General features: G+C 40.7%; 1 protein-coding gene across 3 annotated transcripts in view; it reads left to right on the top strand.

The window, feature by feature from the left end:
• Positions 1–1782: 1782 nt before the first annotated feature.
• The window catches only part of ATIM (timeless family protein), a 138310-nt gene continuing 119387 nt past the window's right edge, over positions 1783–20705 (top strand). For 2 of the 3 annotated variants that reach the window (XM_087694963.1, XM_087694964.1), the window contains exons 1-2: positions 1784–1951; positions 2031–2183. In XM_087694963.1, coding sequence (XP_087551089.1) covers positions 1855–1951; positions 2031–2183 — 250 coding nt within the window. In that variant the 5' untranslated portion in view covers positions 1784–1854. Of the gene's footprint in view, positions 1952–2030; positions 2184–20705 lie in introns of all 3 variants that reach the window. The other variant, XM_087694962.1, reaches the window with a different exon arrangement.

The raw sequence follows: 20705 nt of genomic DNA, 5'->3' as shown, positions 1-20705 counted from the left end.
TCTTTACTAATGATAATATGTGCATTATGAAGGCCAAGTAACTATTAATGAGGTGTCTCTTGCAAACCTATTTTGGTAAATTGTTTGCTTAGTGATCAATTAATCTAAGGCTAAATTGGTTGTGATTGGTTAGGATAAGCCTCTTCCTTGGCTTTACATAGTTTGGATTCCACCTTATCACAAGCAAGATGCAGTTTTTCACTACCTAAGGTTGTCACTTGGGAGGTGGAATAGCTATGAAGTAAAGGTTTTTAGTGGTTTTATAATGGGATCAATGCCAAAGTTGAAAAGTGGAATGAAGTGATGACCACAATGGCTAGGAAGCTCTTCATCCTCAGAAGTATTCTCTTTGTGTCTACTATCTACAGGGGCATTATATTCCATTTAAATAGGAAACTTTTGGGAGTATATTGAAAAACTATTTTGTGATTTGATTTGGTCATCTAAAGGTAGGTAGGGTTGACATCCTATTCTCTAGGATACAAAGCAAATGGAGGCTTAGGCTTGATGTGTTTGGTTGATAAGACAATGACATTAAGCTTTTCTCTCTTTAGGAGACTAAGATGGGAAGATGTTCTCTACAATACACAATTGGGATTGAATATCCCCTAGCCACAAGTGGCGAAAGTGTTGTTTAAAGATCGGAGAGTGCTATTGAAGATATGTAGTGGGGTGGTAGTGAAGGTAGGAAAGGTGACTTGACATTAATGTAGAGTATCTAGATTTCCCTATGCATATAAACCCCCCCTTTTTGCATGTCATAGTTCAACCTACATTGTTTAAAGCGATGCATTTGAAAGGTCTAAGCACTTGCTTTGACATGTGGGATTTTGACACTCATACCTTCTAGGACCTCGAGTGCATAAATGATCACCTAAAGCTTAATGCCCAAGGAGCAAACATGGCTATTTAAGAGTGTTGGAAGATAAGAAAGAAACTTGGCAAACCATCTCTACCATTGCCAAAAAACACCTTATCAAGTATCTTTGCATGGTTCGGGTGTTGAAGGTCGAGCATAATTATGGTTTCACTTAGCTATCTGCAAGGTCACTTTGGGGGCATTGCACTCTACATATCAAAAAACTAAAAGAAAATATTTCCAAATGCCAAAGCTCAATTTACTTCTACAATGACTTTTGACTTTTAAACTTCCAACATCGGACAAGCTAGTCGGAATTATCTCAATGTCTCCCATGTGTCCACATTGTGGTAAGAAGTGAGAAAGTGTGGTTCACCTTTTTTGGGGGTGTGCGAAAGTCCAACCTACTCGGGGACAAGCGAGGACGTGGTTGGAGGAAGCCAACTTCAGTAGTTATCTTGATCACAAGGTGGCATTGTGGAGATCAAGGAATGTTTGATGAAGAAAGTATGAAGGTTGTGTAGCTCACGAGGGCTAGGTAGGCAGCAGGCGTGTAGCTGTGTGAAACGGGTAGGTTCACAAGCCAGGTGGAACCATCAAAAGGTCTTGCAAGGGGGGGGGGGGGGACTCTTGTGCACCGCATGGCCATTGGCCCCCCAACAAAACCTATTGTTAATAATTATAGAAGATATAAGTTTTGTGGGTCATGCTCGAGACATACATTATTTGACTTTTTTTTTTCCTAGTATTGGGCAAAGGGGCCGGAAGAGTGACACCTAAATTTCACATTGTCAAAATTTCCCTACAAAGCCAAATTATGTTGCGTGCAAATTGCAATGATATGATGAAAAAGTGCATTACCAAAAAATTGTGACGACGTAGGATTGTGGGTCCGAACCCCTGAAAGCTCGATGTCCTTACAGGTAGATTTTGGCGCCAAAAGCATTTTCCCCAGAGAGGGCGAGAGAGCGAGAGTGAGAAGGGGAGGGGTGGCGATGGAGGAGGTCGAAGGGCTTGCTGGCGTGTGTGCAGGCCTGGGATGCCCATCTCAAGAGCCCGGTGTTCATTACATCAAAGGCGAACATTGCCTGGGTCGGTGAATCATATCATATTGCTTGTAGCTTTTGGCTCTCCAACAATTCGGCTGAAGGTTTTTTAGTATTGTGAACAGAGAACTTGAAGAATTTGCAGAGATTCCTTAGGAGAGACCACCCGACAAACAGACCTGTCTTCAAGCAACTGGGCAAATGGAATACAGTTGGCCAAGATCTCGTCCCTATCCTCGTACAGTACCGTGATGACCCTGAACTCACTATAAACGCAGGCATGTTTCCTGTCGCTTTCCTTTTCCCTGGCTTCAATGTCATGGTCAGATATAAGTTCACGGTTTTGCTCTAATATTTGTGTCTTCAAACACGCCCCATCTCGATGGTCTCTAGTGTAAGAGAGATTTCACTGTTTGGACACCGCTAAGCCCTCCGTGCCAACGTTCTGTAAATTTTAGCACATTCAATGAGCAGCCATTTTTAAACTTTTGTCTTCATATTCCCAGGTTTTAGTTCACCATCCATAGTAAGTCTTACAGTATTCTATAAGTAGTAAAGGCTTTATGCGGCCTAAACGTCTTTTTCCATGATAAATTCATACCTGTCACAAACACAAGCAAATTGGCCAGTCCAGGATTTGAGGCAGGTATCATTTACAATCTACAAGTGCCTTTACTTGTGCATGGTGCTATGTTTGCCTCGAAATGGTCCAGATGGGTAGTGAATTGCAATGGTTTAGGGCTAAAGTGTGCATATAGTTTATATGCCCATTCGATGAGTAAGGTGATGATAAAAAGACTATGTCTTTGCACATAGTGAGGCTGAAGAATGTAATGGTTCTCTACCCCAAATAATGTCCACCTTTGAAGGTACAACATGACTCAATCTCATCTTCAAAGTGATTCTCAAGTCGGTATACTGCTTGTGGGATTGTTAACTTTGAGCCGGTTACAAGCTGAGAGTGTAAGGTTGGAGCAGGATAATATCATTGATGTTGGACTTTGTTGAGCTTGTGAGACTTGACTATGCTTGACTAACAGCGATGGACCAACTTCTTGTTACAACTAGAGTGTCACAACCACTCAATATAAGAAGTCTTAAAATACATATAATGTGAGCCAACAAGAAGGCTTCTAACTACTTCAGCTGATCTGCTTATGAGGAAGCTAAAGAGCCACCCCTCTCTTGAGTAGTAGTCAATGCTTCAGATTGTCGTCTTGCTGTACCTATTTCAGCCCTTCGCGAGGTGGGTTTGAGTTGTGTGCCTCTAGATAAAGTTTCAAACAGGTGAGGTGAATTTGCTAAATCAACTTCTGCTATTCACTTTGCATCCATCAGTGAATGATCTTGAAACTTCAGTAGATAGCAACATGAAATATGTTTATGAACTAAAATCACATGAAGTTTCAATCTAGAGTTAAATCTCATCAAGCATATTCCTTAAGACGTCTCCCTAGAGAGCTTAAAGAAGATTCAAACGGAATGCATTATGAATTTGTAGTGATCTAGACTCTAGTAGCTTTAACTTGTAAGTCACATAATTGATTTTTTATTTCACTTGAAAAGGCCCATAGTACCTCGTGTTAACTTAGGGATAAGGGCTCTTTTTTTCCTTCATACTCTTAAGGCCCACACTTTTCAAATCTCAAGAGAATTCAATCACTCTCGGCAGTGTTGCTTCCTTATGCTTTTCTTTTGACCTTTGGAGAGCTTGCTTCACTTTCTTGTATGCTTCATCTGTACTTTCAACCATAGTTGCCATTTATACAATGTATGGACACATTGTATTATTCCATACATATTAGTACAAAAAAAAAAAAAACCTATTTTGGCTATTGTGTCTAGTGTGTTGATTGGTTGACCTGCACATTTTCTTGTGCATCCTGCTTGTTCGTGTCCCTTTCCTAGCATACATGCCTTGGATTCCTATTGCCCTAGCCTATTTCTAGTTGTCCACACCCCTCAATCCCCTTGGGTTCCAATTTTCAATCTCATACACTTCTAGCAACCTTTCCATCTCCAACTGCCCCTTGGATTCCAACCCCATTGGATTCTAGCCCTCTTGGATTCCAATCTTCTCCATCTCCAATTGCCTTGACTCTTCTCCAATAAAAATTTGAGCTCTCGCTCTCCATCTTCACACACCAAACAAGCTAGCCTTCGGTCTTCTAAGCTCTCCACACCCTCTTCTAAGCATCAGTGTTGGTCCTCTAAGCAAGTGCGAAGCTCTCACACTCTCCCCTCCCCTCCTCTTCAAGCATTGATCTCTCAAGTCTCTCATATTCTCTTTTACTTTCTCAACTTTCAAGTTTTTCACTTTTTCTCTCTTTCTCAAGTCCCTCTCATAGCAAAGAAGTAGAGAAGATTGCCGTATGCCGATGAATTAAATCCTCTTGGAAGAGAAGATCAATATACTAAATAAGATTTAATTGCTAGTGTAGAAGACCCTTGATTTTGGCAACATATTCTTGGATGTCTACAATAGAGTCGAAGACAAAAGCATTTCACGGGATCCAATTATAACAACAATTTAAAATTTGAATAAGCGAATCATAATCTTCATATGCGGTTGTACGAGGGTGGAATATTTTGACCTAGCAAAAACCCAATCAGAGGGATGTAACAATAGGCTTAATTATGAGATGACACAATATCATGAAGATGTGAAATTTTATTGCTTTGCTTAGCATTTGATTGAAAGTTAATGAAATGTGCTAATGTGACTTGCATATGTGAGATGGAAGTTAATTATTTCATAGTGTGGGACCTAGAACCTTGAGATATCAATTGGTGCCAAAGGTAAAAGTTGTAATAAGTTATGTTTGATATGTATTAGGTGGTACCCGGTGTCAGATTTAGACTAACCAATAACTAAATTGGCTAGGCCAATTTGTCTTCCAAGTATCCCTAAGTAGTTATTATTAACCCTTAGATTTGCATTAATTAATTAGTTAATTAATTAAATATCACCACTGACTTTAGTGACCAATAAATTGGTCTATACCCAAATTTGACATCGGGTACCACCTAGTACCTATCAGACATAACTTATCACAACTTTTGCCTTTGGCGCTTGGTATTTCGGGGTCCTCACATATGTAAGTCACATTAGCACATTTGATTAACATTTAATCAAATGCTAAGCAAAGCAATAAAATTTCATGTCATTGCGACAAATCACCCCTTGAAATCTTTGCAATCGTTCTTGATTGCATTGCATTGTGCCAAGGAAAATGCATATTGCATTAGAATTTCCGTAAGGTCTCACAGTCACAACATTGGCCATTGTTGTCCAACCATGCCATATGCCCCAAACTTGCTGAAAATTTTCAGCCAACATATATATAACATAAATGAAAATTACTTTAGAACTATTGCTAGAAATCCTTTGGATACATCCATAGTTCATGTTTCTCAATTGTTTTGAATTTAGAACCATAGTAGAGCATATTTCAGCATAAACCATGGTTGAAATTGTTAATGGCATTTACTAACATGCTGCTATCCATGGAACCAGTTGTAAACCATTGAAAGGTGAGTATGATCACTTTTTGATTTGAGAATTGTTCACAAAGTGATTGCAAAAATTGATTAGCAACTAATGTAAAAACTGATCCCAAAATTGATCATAAATGGTTGTCAAACTGATAAAAAATTGAGTTGAAATTGATTAGAATTTTTGTCTCAGAATTGAGGTAAAAACTCATGCCAAATTGATAATAAACTGATGCAAAAGTATAGTTTCAGTGCCTAAGTGAAACTCATACTCATTTGCATAGATTCCATAGTGACTTATGCACTGAGTAATGACCCCATGGTAGATATACTGTCAGCACATTACCTTATTGAATACATTCGAGATCCACTATATACGAGAGTTATCCACAATTGGAGAAGTGAAAGTGCTACCGCGCCCTTGAGCATCAAGCAATACTTCGGACCCTTGCTTTGTTGAACCTAATTGCGCTTGAACTGAAGTTAGCTCTAACTAAAAGGCATCTTGGTAAAGTTGTAACAATTGAGGATGGTTTACCAAGTCATCTTTTTCCTTCCACGTTGTATCTATTGGTGAAACAATGCTGAAGCTTCACCAAGAAGCATATGGAATTTTTACCTCTAACTTTACTTGCTTGAAACCTCCACTAGGTTGTAGGTTTTTCTTTCCCTTAAGCATTGCTATGCTCTATACTTTCACATTGTTGCAATTCCAACTTAACTAAAATGCAACATTGCATCCAAGTGACTAGTCTCTCATGTGTACTTAACATGCTAGGAGCACCAGATGCATTAAACATTCTTGTTTGCATATTTTGGACCATTGCAATGTGACTATGTATGGGAATTTGCATACTACCAACCATACCAAGATACATTTTTTAATACATTGCATGCATTACTAGTTGCATTTTTCCTTGTGACCAATATTATATAGACCCAACATTGATTCTATGAATCCCAAATACATTGGATTCCATATATGCATTGCCAATTTTGCCACTTTGTACCCAACATCGTGCCAATATTTTTATATATGGGGTTATGTGTATTGGCAGCCATACCCGGATACATTGAGCCTTGCCCACCATGCATTGATTGCTGCATACCATAAGGAGTTGTACCATATATTCTTGTATGCGGTCCTTGACTCAACTAGTGCCACTATCAAAGTAACTTGGTTATCCCATAATTGCATGCATGCTGTGTTGTCCAAAAAACATTGGATTGGCATTTTCAAGTTGGCCGTGCATATGCATCAATTGCCCCACTAGCATCATTTGCTTATGCTCACTACCCATGTGTGGAACATCATGTTGCTGTATTGGCTTTTCCTTCAGTGCATCTTGCTGTTCTGAAGTGCTTGAAGACGATTTCTTCTTCTTGCATTTGTTGCCCTCCCTTAACCGGTTCAAAAAGTGCATGGATTGAGGATCATTTGCCAATTGCATAAACATTTCAGCTACTGTTCTTAGTTGATCTTAAATTGGTCATCGAATTCCTCTTTCTCTTGTTGATCATCAGCTTCTAAAGGCCTAGAAGGACCCACATTTTGGTCTAAAACCAACATTATCAGCTTGTTGTACATGCTGCGTGCCTTGTCCAAGATTAAGCATTGCATTTTGACCAATACTTTGTGAATTTTCAGATTGAGAGGCATCATCCTACTTGATTCCATCTCACTATCTAAAGACATTTTTGTTGTAATGCTCCATTGAATATAATTTCCGCACTAGAGCAAAGCTTTTGACCTTGAATTAGGTGTCTCAAGCCGACCAATTCGAGGGAATTGATGGTATCTTGGCGATGGGACCATGGAACTAGCTTTCCTTCTTGGACAGGTTGGTAAATAGCTTGATTTAACACTAATTACAGCAAGCATAAAAGTCACATAACTTGAAAATGCAAATATTACCACTTTAATTTTGGGGCCAATTGGGTGTCCAATATCCAAGATTAAAATGGTGATATTTGCATTTTCAATTTATGTGAATTTTATGCTTGCTGTAATTAGTGTTAAGTAAGGTTATTTACCACCCTATCCGAGAAGGAAGGTTGATTATATACACTCGGTTTGGTGAAGCCTTTTGAAGGTTAAGTCAGCCAGCGAGATACCAATCATGCTAGGGATAATCTGGAATAAGTGTAGGAAAGGGTTGCCTAGGTTGCAACATCTTGTCAAGCTGATCCCATAGTTCACGATATCCATGAGGGATTCAAAAATTCTCCTAGCTATGTGGAAGGACATCAACACCTTGTCGCTCATCAAAGTGACATTAGTAACAGAATACAAAGCTAGGCATGTCATATGATCAAATTTGGGGCGATCCTCTTGTTTCCCATCCTAGGAGAGTGGTTGTGACATAGCCAATACATCCAACTGAAAGGAATTGGCCACCAAATGATCCTTTTGAAGAATGAGCCGCCCAGAACTAACCACACGACTCATCAAATGTGAAGATGTTGAGAAGTAGGAATTAGAGTTAAGAGTGTGCCACCAAGAAGCTTGTATGTTGGTATTACCATGAATAAGGCCTCGATCTTCCAAGAAGCAACAAACAATAAAGACCCAAGGGTGATGGTCAATGCACATAGCTCTAAAAATTGACTAGTGAAGAGTCATCACATGAGGCTTTACATCGAGAATAGCACCAAAACCCATGTTTTTTGGGTATAGGCATGACTCTAAGAGATCTAAGAAATTCTTGCATAGAAAGAGCCATTTTTCCACAAAATGAAATGAAAATGTTTTGTAAGGGCATTCAAAGAGGCATCATTCCATGATAGAAGTGGTAAAAAGAAAGTATAGGTAGCATGATGGCCTATGCAACTTTGAGGTGTTCATGAAAGGACCAAGCTTGGGATTTTCAATAAACAAATTTAGTCTCCAATTTTTATGAAATTCATTCCAATAAAAGTTTTCGCTGAACATCAATCCCCAAGGCATACCTCAGATGTTTGATAACATTGCCATGAGGTATTATCACCCCTTGTCAGGTGTTCCTTCTTGCTTTTTTGTGAAAGAGAGGGGGTGTATTCATAGATATAAGGGGGGGTATGCAGTCGATTGATTCTTTTGGCTACTTGTCAAGAGCCAATTGAGCTTTATTAATAAATATTCGTAGGCGTAAAAAACGTCATGTATTTTGGTCTGTTTTTCCAAAAACGTCTTTTTTTTTTTTTTTTTTTTTTTCAAAATGACTTCTTTTGGTGGTTTTTGGCCTAGTTACTTCATGCTTTATCTAGTATATAAAGTTATCTCATACTCTTTGACACTTAACTTGCTTAATATCATGCTCGTTCTTGGGCGTTTTTAAACTACCGATTGAGACTTTTGCGAATTGTCTTGCGGTTATGAAATCAATGTGATCCTCGATGCATTAAATGGAATCCTAATGCCAAATCAAATATAATGCGGAAAAAATTATATAATCAAGCCATCTTAATATTATTTAAGAGGCGTCTTTGCTTTTTGTTGGCTGGGAACATTGAGGCGTCTTTTCATGTCGGATTGCGGCATTGATTTAATGTGAGACTTGATATCCAGAAAATTACGTGCAGTCACTTATGTAAAACGCCTCAAGCCCGAATCGGTTTTTTGATATGAAGTGCTGTGGCAGGACTATTACATATATCACATAGCAATTCTCTATTATTGCATATTCTCTATTAGTTGAAAGATGCTAGGTACTTGGGTCTTCATACAATAGTCTCAAATTTTCTTAGGCAACTTGCACCTGTACTTTTTAAGTTTTTCTTTTCCAAAAATTCATGTTTTTCCCTCCAAGTCTTTGTAGATTGATGCTTGCAATAGTTTCAATGCATTCTTCGCTTTCATCTCAAAGGTGCTAGTGAGCCACATGTTGCAAAACTCTTGCTTGAATGATATCCAATCTTTTTTTACCTTTTTCTAAACCAAAAGATTTGTCCAACATTGTTGGGTATTCCCTTTGAGAAAGATAGATATCACCTTGGTGTTAGCAAATATATCAGCTCATGTGTGAGTCTGAGCTGCAGAGGCTTGGGCACATTTTTAAGGCTATTTAGGCATTATTTATTGTGTCATTTTATGGTCATATTGGGCATTTAGTGTTGGCCGACTAGTATTAAATGCTGGCCGACCTGATATATTTTATGGCATTATTTATGTCTATTTATTTTGGGCTCCTCCTCCTTAGTTGATCAGTTCACCACTTGGAGTTTCTATGGAGAGAGGAGCCGATGCGGTGCCCACGCAGCTAGTGACTCACTATTGTATGTGACAGTCTCGTGTCTGATATATGGATTCCATTTTGTGAGCATACATTTGAGTTCTTATGTGTATTGTGTTTTTTCTTTCCCTTTCTCTTTTGTCTTGTGTTTCAACAGTTTATTACAGCTTATGATTACGCTTCCATTGCTGCACCACTTCTGACATGGTATCAGATTTTAGGATTTGTGCTCCTGCTGTGTTTTCTTGGTGATTTCAGGACTATTTTCACCGTTGTTGATCAGGTGACTGCTGTCCATACAGGCGACTTGTTTTACCTGCGTTTTTGGCAGATTTACCATCAGCTCTAGCAACTGAAGTTTGAACCCAAATATATGATCCAATCATTCCTACTTCGCGTTACCCAACTCTAGGACCAGCTTCGCATTATGCAGTCCCTATGAGAGGCACATCTTGTTGGTACGGTACTCTACAAGCTTTCTCGGGAGTTTGATGGAGTGACGAATGCTTTACAGGTGCAGACAGACATTTACGACTCTTGCCAGTTTTCTTCATATGTCCTCAATGCTCCTTGAGCATGAGACGATATTGCGGCTACTGGGGTTGCTTTCGTCACATTATGGAGGTTCAGGTGAGGCTTTTACAGCTTTAGAGAGGGGTTCAAAGACGAAGAAGTTGAAAGCCTGTTACCACTGTGGCAAGAAGGGCCATTTATGAAAGGACTGTAAAGAGTTAGCAGCTTCCAGGAAGAAAAAGGAGCAAAAGGCGAAGCGGGATGCGGACTCCTCCGACGAGTCATCATCTGCCTCAGATTTTGACTCAGATCCTTTGGCCAAGGTGACGTCCAAGGCGCGGAAGGGATACTCTCCTTCGGATCATGGGAAGGGCTTGATGGCCCCTTCCTCAGTTGCTTTCTAATGGTGGTGATGAGGTCATCCCTCACGACTCTCCATTTCCAGAGAGGGAGTGTGAGAGGGTGGTGAGATGGGGCGGCTGTGCCTCATCTATATTTCTATACAGATGCACAGGATCCAGAGAGCTACGTCCTTGACGCATTGATCGAAGTTTTGGCAGGTACAAATCTTGGCCGGTACAACCATGAGGAGGCAATGCTTGTATGGGATTTGGATGATGCCTGTGCTTATTCGGCCTTACTTCGGTGTATTTTCAAAGAAGTCCTACCGGCGGTCACATCCTGTAGGACAGTTTTAGACGTAGGGTCGAAGTCGTAGTTGATGTACGAGGCTCCTTCCACCATGAGGGCCATAACTCTCTATGGCCAGCTCTAGGAATTGAAGTTTGAACCCAAATATACGATCCAATCATTTCTACTTCGCGTTACCCAACTCCAAGACCAGCTTCACACTATGCAGTTTGCCATATCAGAGGCACAACTTGTTGGTACGGTACTCTATAAGCTTCCTTGGGAGTTTGATGGAGTGGCGAATGCTTTATGGGCGTAGACATCCACGACTCCTGTCAGTTTTCTTCATATGTCGTCAATGCTCCTTGAGCATGAGATGACTTTGCGGCTAATCAGGCGGCTTCCGTCGCATTATCGAGGTTCAGGTGAGGCTTTTACAGCTTCAGAGAGGGGTTCAAAGACGAAGAAGTTGAAGGCCCAATGTCACCACTCTAGCAAGAAGGGCCATTTACGGAAGGACTACAAAGAGTTAGTGGCTTCCAAGAAGAAAAAGGAGCAGAAGACAAAGCGGGATGCGGATTCCTCCGACGAGTCTACCTCAGATTCCGATTCAGATCCTCAGGCCAAGGTGATGTCAAGGCACGGAAGGGATCCTCTTCTTCGGATCGTGGGAAGGGCTTGGTGGTCCCTTCCTTAGCTGCTTTCTAGTGGTGGTGGTGATGAGGTCATCCCTCACGACTCTCCAGTGCTAGAGGGAGTGTGAGAGGGTGGTGAGATGGGGGGGTTGTGCCTCATCTATATTTCTATACAGATGCACATGATCCACAGAGAGACGTTCCCAATGCATCGACCGAAGTCTGGCAGGTACAAATATTTGAGCTAGGATTGACATTCAGATTCATGATGGGTTGGTTCTTTGACAGAGAGCGGGTGGCTTTTGTCTAGAGCTCACATGAGGGGACACTTTGGCGGTTTGGCCAAAGGAGGGGATCCATGGTCATTTATGTGCTACATCAACGGCATTGTTGACAGACATTGAGAACTACTATGATCTTCTCTATTTTTCGGAGCTCGTATGATCAACATCGACATCAGGTTCTCTTTGAGGCACCTTGGTGGTGGCTTGATCACTCATTGCTTGAGTATCCGTGGTTCTACTTGGTGGTTCTATGTTGTATGGTTTATGATTCATTCTCATTGTGCTGTTGTATTGTATCAGATCACCCATGATCCGAGAGAGGGTGTTAGCAGATATGTCAGCTCATGTGTGAGTCTGAGTTGCAGAGGCTTGGGCACATTATTTAGGTTATTTAGGCATTTTTTATCGTGTCATTTTATGGTCATATTGGGCATTTATTGTTGGCCGACCAGACATATTTTATGGCATTATTTGTGCCTATTTATTCTAGGCTTCTCCTCCTTAGTTGGTTAGTTCACCACTTGGAGTTCTTGTGGAGAGAGGACCGGTGCCGGTGCCCACGTAGCCAGTGGCTCACTGTTGTATGCGGCAATCTCGTGACTGAAGTTTGATATATGGATTCTATTTGTCGAGCATACGTTTGAGTTCTCATCTGTATTGTGTTCTTTCTTTCCCTTTCTCTTTTGTCTTGTGTTTCAGCAGTTTATTATAGCATATGTTTACGCTTCCTTTGCTGCACCACTTTTGACGCTTGGATCATTTAGGATAGCGTCTTTGTCAAGTAAGAAAGGTATGATACGATAAAATATGGTATTAAATGGTACCTTATGATTTTATAAGGTACGATACAATATTAGTACGAAAATAAAAAACACTTGATTTAAAAAAAACCATAAATCATTAAATGATAGGACATATGTCGATGTTTAAAGTGGAAATAGTAATTTCATTACAAAGAAAGATAAATGCATGAGGATTGTCCTTGCGGTTGCATGCGTTGCACACAACATACGATACAACTAGAGTCTAATATATAGGTAATGGATCATAGTGGCATGTGGATACAATGATCATAGATACAAAAAAGAGGAAGACGAATGAATCTATGATGAGGAATCACTATCATCATTATCAGAACCATTTGAGTGTCCATCAAGAGAGTTTGAGGATGACTCCTTAGCATTGGATGATGAGATACAACTAGAGTCTAATATATAGGTAATGGATCATAGTGGCATGTGGATACAATGATCATAGATACAAAAAAGAGAGAGACCAATGAATCTATGGTGAGGAATCAGCATCATCATCATCATAACCATTTGAGTGTCCATCGAGAGAGTTTGAAGATGACTCCTTAGCATTGGATGATGAGATACTGTCATACTCATCCTCGCTAACGAGGTTATCATCATCATCAAGTGATGACTTCTTAGACGCCCACTGTGTAGGCAAGGGGGGGATGTCATCATGAGGCATGAGATGGGAGCTACTAGATTCCCACCTTACATTTGGAAGTCACTCGAACCACCCCTCCTCGATGTCGATCATCTTCTCCTCATCCACTTGATGTACACTCGAAAGAGTGTCACCTATCAGCTTGAATGTATCAACATTCACCTACACAATTTATAAAAGATTATAAATGCTAAAAAGTTGTAAAGTATAAACTTGAAAGTTTAAAATAACAAGTTTTAAATTTTATGGCTAAGTGTTTACTTGGTTTGGACTATCTATGCTCATCAAAGTCCTCATCATGCGTAAGTTAGTGCAACAATAGACTTGTCACTCTAACTATCATGTGCTAAGCCAATTGCGAATCTTCGTGTGAATGAGAGAATAGGTACTACAATTTCTCTCACATGTACTTGAAGAGCAATCCTAAGCAAGGACACTCATGGCTAAGGGATTGCTTTAGGATGTTGAATGCAAGATTGCACTCAACCACTGTGCGTGCAATTTCAAGTTTGCAAGTCGTTGCCTTTCTTTAAGAAAGGCAACCAATCCACACACATGACTGGGAGCTTGAGAGAGAGATGATTGCCTCTTTGGTGTCCACGAGCCTCCATTTTTTGTCTTTTGTCAGAGCCCGATTTGGACGTGGAGCCCATGCCATTGATGGTGGAGGTCTCACTTGCATTGGTTGAAGATATGTCCACATTCGATGCTTTCTCATTAGTAGGCATAGGTGTTGGTGCCGATATGCCACTTCCTCCTCCTCTGGTGGATCCCTCTCTCATCTTGCCGAGAATCTTGTTGGCAATGTTTTGAGGGATTTTTTTGCATGGAGTAACTTGCAAAACCAAATCCCCCCCCCCCCCCCCCCCCGGGCGTGCGTGTCTTGGAAAGATGTTGGGGAAGTTAGGTCATATCACTTTTGCAGGGCTTCCCGTAATACTTGCATGTTCAATGGTGGGAGTTGGACTTCTTTGTGTCCCTCTTCACATGGATGGTGTGCAAATTGAAGGCCTCATGCTTCTCATGAGTCATGATGCCAATAGTGAGGGAGTCATGAGTGAGAGAGGCTTGAGAGAGAGAGGCCCAAGGGATAGTGAGAGCCTTGAGCCTTAAGAGTGAGAGGAAGAGTGAGAGGCTTGAAACTTGAAAGTTAGAGAGAGAGGGTGTGGGAATCGGAATAGACTTGAATCTTGATAGACAGATAGCTTGCTTGAAGAGAGAGAGGCCTGAGTAGCAATGAGAATGGTTGTTGATTTGGTGTGGAAGGATGGAGGGAGGAGCATATTTTATAGGCTAGAGAAGAGAGTGGAACAAGAGAGGGATTCAAGGTCGAAGAGGAGAGAAGGCTCAAGAGTGTGGAAAAGAGCATCCAAGTCGAGAGAATGGAATCCAATGGCAATGGCATCCAATGAGCAATGGGCATTTAATGGCAAGTGGCGATGGGCTGGCAAGTATGCCACGCAAACAAAAAACATGACAAAAATGCAAGCAGAAAGCATAGAATTGACTTTGATCGGCGGGACAAAGAATACATCCTGACGCGGTGGCCCAAACTTGCCGCATTTTCGCATAAATTTGTACCATATTGTACGTATTGTACAGAACGAAGGGGTCCATACTATGTATGAGGGTAACTATGTAGGATAGTCTTCTCGTGCATAGGCCATATTAAACTGCTAGATAAAAAGCTAAGGCTTTCATTTTATCTTGCATCCTAGTGAAGGTATTAAACCCCTCATAACCAAAATCATTAGAATTGAGTTGATTTTCGTCATCCCTGGAAACTCATTCGCAGGAATCAGACACTATTACCAGAGTCCGATTCCCAGAATCAGACTTGGATGGTCCGATTTTTGGATTTAGACCGACCCATCCTGTCCGATTGGACTCTACTGAAAATTATTATTCTAGACAAGTAGATGGTAGCTGAATTGCATATTGTATCTACTGAAAATTATTATTCTGCTCATTAAGTTCTTCAAGTTAGGAGTAGTTTGTTGAACTGGGAACACTTTCCATTGGGGGAATCAATTTTTGGTGTAGCAATAGATAGGAGTCTAGTAGGCTGTCTCCCAACCACACTAGGATGTGGGATCGATGTATTCTGTTTTCTCCCCTTTTCTGTTTCAAAAGAATCCATTAGCCCTCTTGGCCTTTGTCTCATGAGGATGTGAAATTTTGAGATGCTTTAATCTTGTTGATAACATTTGATTAAGTTACTAATCAAATGCGCAAGGTTGTCTAGCACATGTGATGCACATGGCAGTTATTTCATGTTAACAAACCAAGGATCTCGAGGATGTAGTGGGTGTCAAAGGCAAAAGTTATGACAAGTTATGCCAGTTGGGATTTGGTGGTTAGTTGATATTAGTTTTGACGGTAGGATTATTGTTTGGTCACATCCACAAGTGTCAGTGTTGACACTAGGGACTAGCATTAATTAATTTATTAATGCCAGTCTAAGGGTCAACAGAGGTTGGGGACCGCTCTAGGTTGCAAATGGCCTAGCTAATTTAATTATGGATGGGCGCATTTAATTTTGGACAGGGTCAAAAGGGTTGAAATTAATTTTTAGAATTATTTAACTCTAAAAATTAATTTAATGGTTGGATAATGCTGAAAATTGGGTTTAGAAGGCTATCACTTGGCAAAAATGACCACGCAAACTGAGAAAATGTTTTTGGGATTCAGTCTCAGCCATTCATATTAGTTTTCAATTGGAGAAGGAGAAAAAGAAGGTTGCTGGTCCATTTTTTGAGCAGAAAACAACAGATTACAATAGGTGATATTAGTAGATATGTTAGCTCATGTGTGAGTCTGAGCTGCAAAGGCTTGGGCACATTATTTAGGTTATTTAGGCATTTTTTATTGTGTCACTTTATGGTCAGATTGGGCATTTATTGTTGGCTGACCAGCATTAAATGCTGGCCGACCTGACATATTTTATGGCATTATTTGTGCCTATTTATTTTGGGCTTCTCCTCCTTAGTTGGTCAGTTCACCACTTGGAGTTCCCGTGGAGAGAGGAGCCGGTGCCGGTGCCCACATAGCCAATGACTCAGTGTTGTATGCGATAGTCTTGTGCCTGATATATGGATTCTATTTCCCGAGCACACATCTGAGTTCTCATGTGTATTGTGTTCTTTCTTTCCCTTTCTCTTTTGTCTTGTGTTTCAGCAGTTTATTTACAGCTTATGTTTACACTTCCATTGCTGCACCACTTCTGACATGGTATTAGATTTCAAGATTTGTTCTCCTGCTGTGTTTTCTTGCTGATTTCAGGACTGTTTTCACCCTTTCTGATCCGGTGACTGCTGCTCCATACATGCGACCTATTTTACCGGCGTTTTCTGCAGATTTGCCATCGCCAGCTATCTATAGCCCTCCTGCTGCCTGGATTTTCAGTTTTCAGGCTGCTGCGACAGCTTTCCAGCCTGTTTGTGGCAGTATCCAGCCTGCGTTTTGGTGTTCCTAACTTCTTCTTGACTGGGCAATTGTAGCTTCAGGCCGTTTTTGCTGTTTTTAGCAGTTTTTGACTGATTTTTTGATTTTTTGCAGCAGCTTTTGTCTTCTTTTGGTCAGATTTTGGGTTATACTGTATGTGAACTCTTGTTTTTTGCAGTCTGTGCTCGTGTTTTGGCTGTGTTTCCTCTCCATATACCTTCTTTTCTCTACTTCTCTTCTACATCCTCTACAGATGGCTCCTCTGTGCACATCCACTGATGACAAGCTCCATGGACTTGATTATTACACGTGGAGTGCGGTGATGAAGGCCTGGTTTATCCAAAAGCGGCTATGGTACATGGTTGGCACATCCTCAACAACCTTCTCTTGTTCCATTTGATTTTGATGAAGACAACCATGAGGAAGCAGTGCTTGCATGGGATTCGGATGATGCCCGTGCATATTCGGTCTTACTTCGGTGTATTTTCAAAGAAGTCCTACCGGTGGTCACATCCTGTAGGACAGTTTTAGACGTAGGGTCGAAGTTGTAGTTGATGTACGAGTCTCCTTCCACCATGAGGGCTATAACTCTCTATGACCAGCTCCAGGAATTGAAGTTTGAACCCAAAGATACGATCCAATCATTTCTACTTCGCGTTACCCAACTCCAAGACCAGCTTTACACTATGCAGTCTGCCATATCAGAGGCACATCTTGTTGTACAGTACTCTACAAGCTTTCTTGGGAGTTTGATGGAGTGGTGAATGCTTTACGAGCGTATACATCTACGACTCTTGTCAGTTTTCTTCATATGTCCTCAATGCTCCCTGAGCATGAGATGACTTTGCGGTTAGAGAGGTGGCTTCCGTCACATTATGGAGGTTCAGGTGAGGCTTTTACAACTTCAGAGAGGGGTTCGAAGATGAAGAAGTTGAAGGCCCAATGTTACCACTCTAGCAAGAAGGGCCATTTAGGGAAGGACTACAAAGAGTTAGCAGCTTCCAAGAAGAAAAAGGAGCAGAAGACGAAGCAGGATGCGGATTTCTCCGACGAGTCATCATCTACCTTAGATTCCGATTCAGATCCTCAAGCCAAGGTGACATCCAAGGCGCGGAAGGGATCCTCTTCTTCGGAGATTAATAATATTCTCACAAAAAATACAAGATATAAATCTATCTACCAAACATAATGCAACCAATCTCACATGTGATACCTTGCATAGCAATTCACTATTATGTGGCAAATATACAAATGAAAATTCACAAAACAAATAATTTGTGGCTGTACAAATAAAATAATAAATTAACATAACATTTGTTGGGATCAAAAAACAATTGTTCTTGGTCATTATAATGAAAGTGGCCAATCGCATGCCAGTGCTACCTTATGCATTGAAACTACACAAAATCAATGAGGAAATTCAAAATACCTATATACCAGCTAATGTGTTGAATCCATACATGCCTTATGAAAATAAGATAGCCATGGATTTTATCCAACACTACCTCATGCTACGAAGCTATGTCAATCAGCCTTAAAGTGATTATGAGTGGTATGTAGATATTAGATAGTCATAAGTTGAAGTTCGCCCTTGAGTCAACCATGAATTTTGAATCCATTAGGATCTTTCAATAGAATGATTTTTATATTTAATTAAGTATCTATGATACTGAGTCCATGCATTAATAGTGCAAGGGCCAGAGAGGGAGTGTGAGAGGGTAGTGAGATGGGGGGGTTGTGCCTCATCCATATTTCTATACAGATGCACAGGATCCAGAGAGGGACGTTCCTAACGCATCGACCGAAGTCTGGCATGTACAAATCTTGGAGCTAGGATTGACATTCAGGTTCATGATGGGTTGGTTCTTTGACAGAGAGCAGGTGGGTTTCGTTTGGAGCTCACATGAGGAGACACTTTGGCGGTTTGGCCAAAGGAGGGGATCCATGGTCATTTATGTGCTGTGGGATTGGTGACAGGATGGTCATGTGTGCTACATCAGCGGCATTGTTGACGGACATTGAGAGCTACTATGATCTTTTCTATTTTTCGGAGCTCGTATAATCGACATCGACATTAGGTTCTTTCCGAGGCACTTTGGTGGTGGCTTGATCACCCACTGCTTGGGTATCCATGGTTCTACTTGGTGGTTCTATGTTGTATGGTTTATGATTCATTCTCATTGTATTGTTGTATTGTATCAGATCACCCATGATCTGAGAGAGGGTGTTAGTAGATATGCCAGCTCATGTGCGAGTCTAAGTTGCAGAGGCTTGGGCACATTATTTAGGTTTTTTAGACATTTTTTATTGTGTCATTTTATGGTCATATTGGGCATTTATTGTTGGCCGACCAGAGAGATATTTTATGGCATTATTTGTGCCTATTTATTCTGGGCTTCTCCTTCTTAGTTGGTCAGTTCACCACTTGGAGTTCTTGTGGAGAGAGGACCGGTGCCGGTGCCCACGCAGCCAGTGACTCACTGTTGTATGCGACAGTCTCGTGACTGAAGTCTGATATATGGATTCTATTTGTCGAGCATACATCTGAGTTCTCATCTGTATTGTGTTTTTTCTTTCCCTTTCTCTTTTGTCGTGTGTTTCAGCAGTTTCTTATAGCTTATGTTTACGCTTTCATTGGTGCACCAGTTCTAATAGGTTATAGCCATTTGGAGGCATCGATAGGCAGGCCACAATGGGAGAAGGCCCATTAGGGGTTGGCAATAGCATTCTAGTGCTCCCAGGCTGAGATGACTGCATTTCTTGCTGATTGAAATAGATAGTAGGCAGTTTGGAGGGTTTCTCCGCAATAAATCTTTGAATTTTCTCTCTTATTGCATTCTCTCTTCTCTTTTCAGTCCATTCTTAGGAGATCTCAGCTTATCTAAGCCATTTGGAGCAAATCTCAGCCAAATTTGGTGGAGAATAGAGAGAATCGTATTATAAGTCCTAAACTTTTGCAAAAATTAGGATTTTGCAATCACCTTGGGACCCGTGCCATTAGTAGAAGGCATTGTATATTGAATTCAACACTTGAAATTTGTGGAATTTTAAGGGAATTCAGATGGCAGCCCATCCATTGTGAATTTGGGGTAGCATTTGATCTTTTGGGGTTCAATTAGAGCAAGTGTTGGGTAAAATTCAAGGGCAATTTGCCCAATTCGTGTGTTGGTTGCATCTACGGCAAGGGGCTTTTGGATCAGGCAAGGAGATTGTGGAATCTCAGCTTGTATCCAATCCTCTAGTAAATAACGTTAAGAAAAATTGAAAGGGTCACTAGTTTTGGGGCCAACAGTGTGTCTACTAGACTACTATTCAAGATTATGAAGAAAAGTGTGTATTTCAGTTTATGTTTATTTACTAATTGGTGTAATGAAGTGCTGGATCAAGAATTACCACCCTATCTAAGAAGGAAGGCTGGTTTTATGGTTCCATTGCTGGGATACCACTCAATCCCTTGTTTTAGTGGTCGAGAGGCATCTGATCGCTAGCCAAAGCTTTATCTTACTGTTGATTTTTTTTGCTTAGCTGAGAAATTATAGTAAGATGTCTTAATACAATGAGATGGAATCGAGTTGTAATGATGCCTCTTAGTATGGACATTACATGTAGAAGAAGAAAATGCAATGCTTGATCTTGGACAAGGCTCAGACCATGGATAGCAAGCTGAAAATGTGGTTGTTGGGCATGATGTAGGGCCTTCAAGGGATAATGAGGCTGATGACCAGCAAAGTGAAGAGAAATTTGATGATCAGTTCAAGAATTGGATGAGGACAATAGCAAGTGTCGTCATTGAATTGGCAAAGGATCCTTAGTTCACTTGATTTTTGAATGCTTCGAAGGACACTAAGGGCAAGAAGAAGAAGTCATCTTCTGCACGTTCGGGACATGAAGGTTCATTGAAGATATTACTAAACCCTTTACTTGAAGCGTCCAAAGAGACCAATGAAGCAAAACAATTGGTACCTACGGAGCAAGGAATGCAAATGCAAGGCCAACATGGAAGTGTCAATCCAATGGATTTTGGATAGTTGGGCATGCATGCTATGATGGGGCAACTAGGATACTTTGGTGATAGCACGATTTTTCATACTATTGTTTGATAGGTATTGTATATGAGAATGTATGACACA

This window comes from Lygodium microphyllum, chromosome 15 (assembly GCF_053477565.2).
Source record: "Lygodium microphyllum isolate KBCC chromosome 15, Lygodium_microphyllum_v1.1.10, whole genome shotgun sequence".
NCBI classification, from domain to species: domain Eukaryota; kingdom Viridiplantae; phylum Streptophyta; class Polypodiopsida; order Schizaeales; family Lygodiaceae; genus Lygodium; species Lygodium microphyllum.
This window is presented reverse-complemented; position numbering and strand designations above follow the sequence as displayed.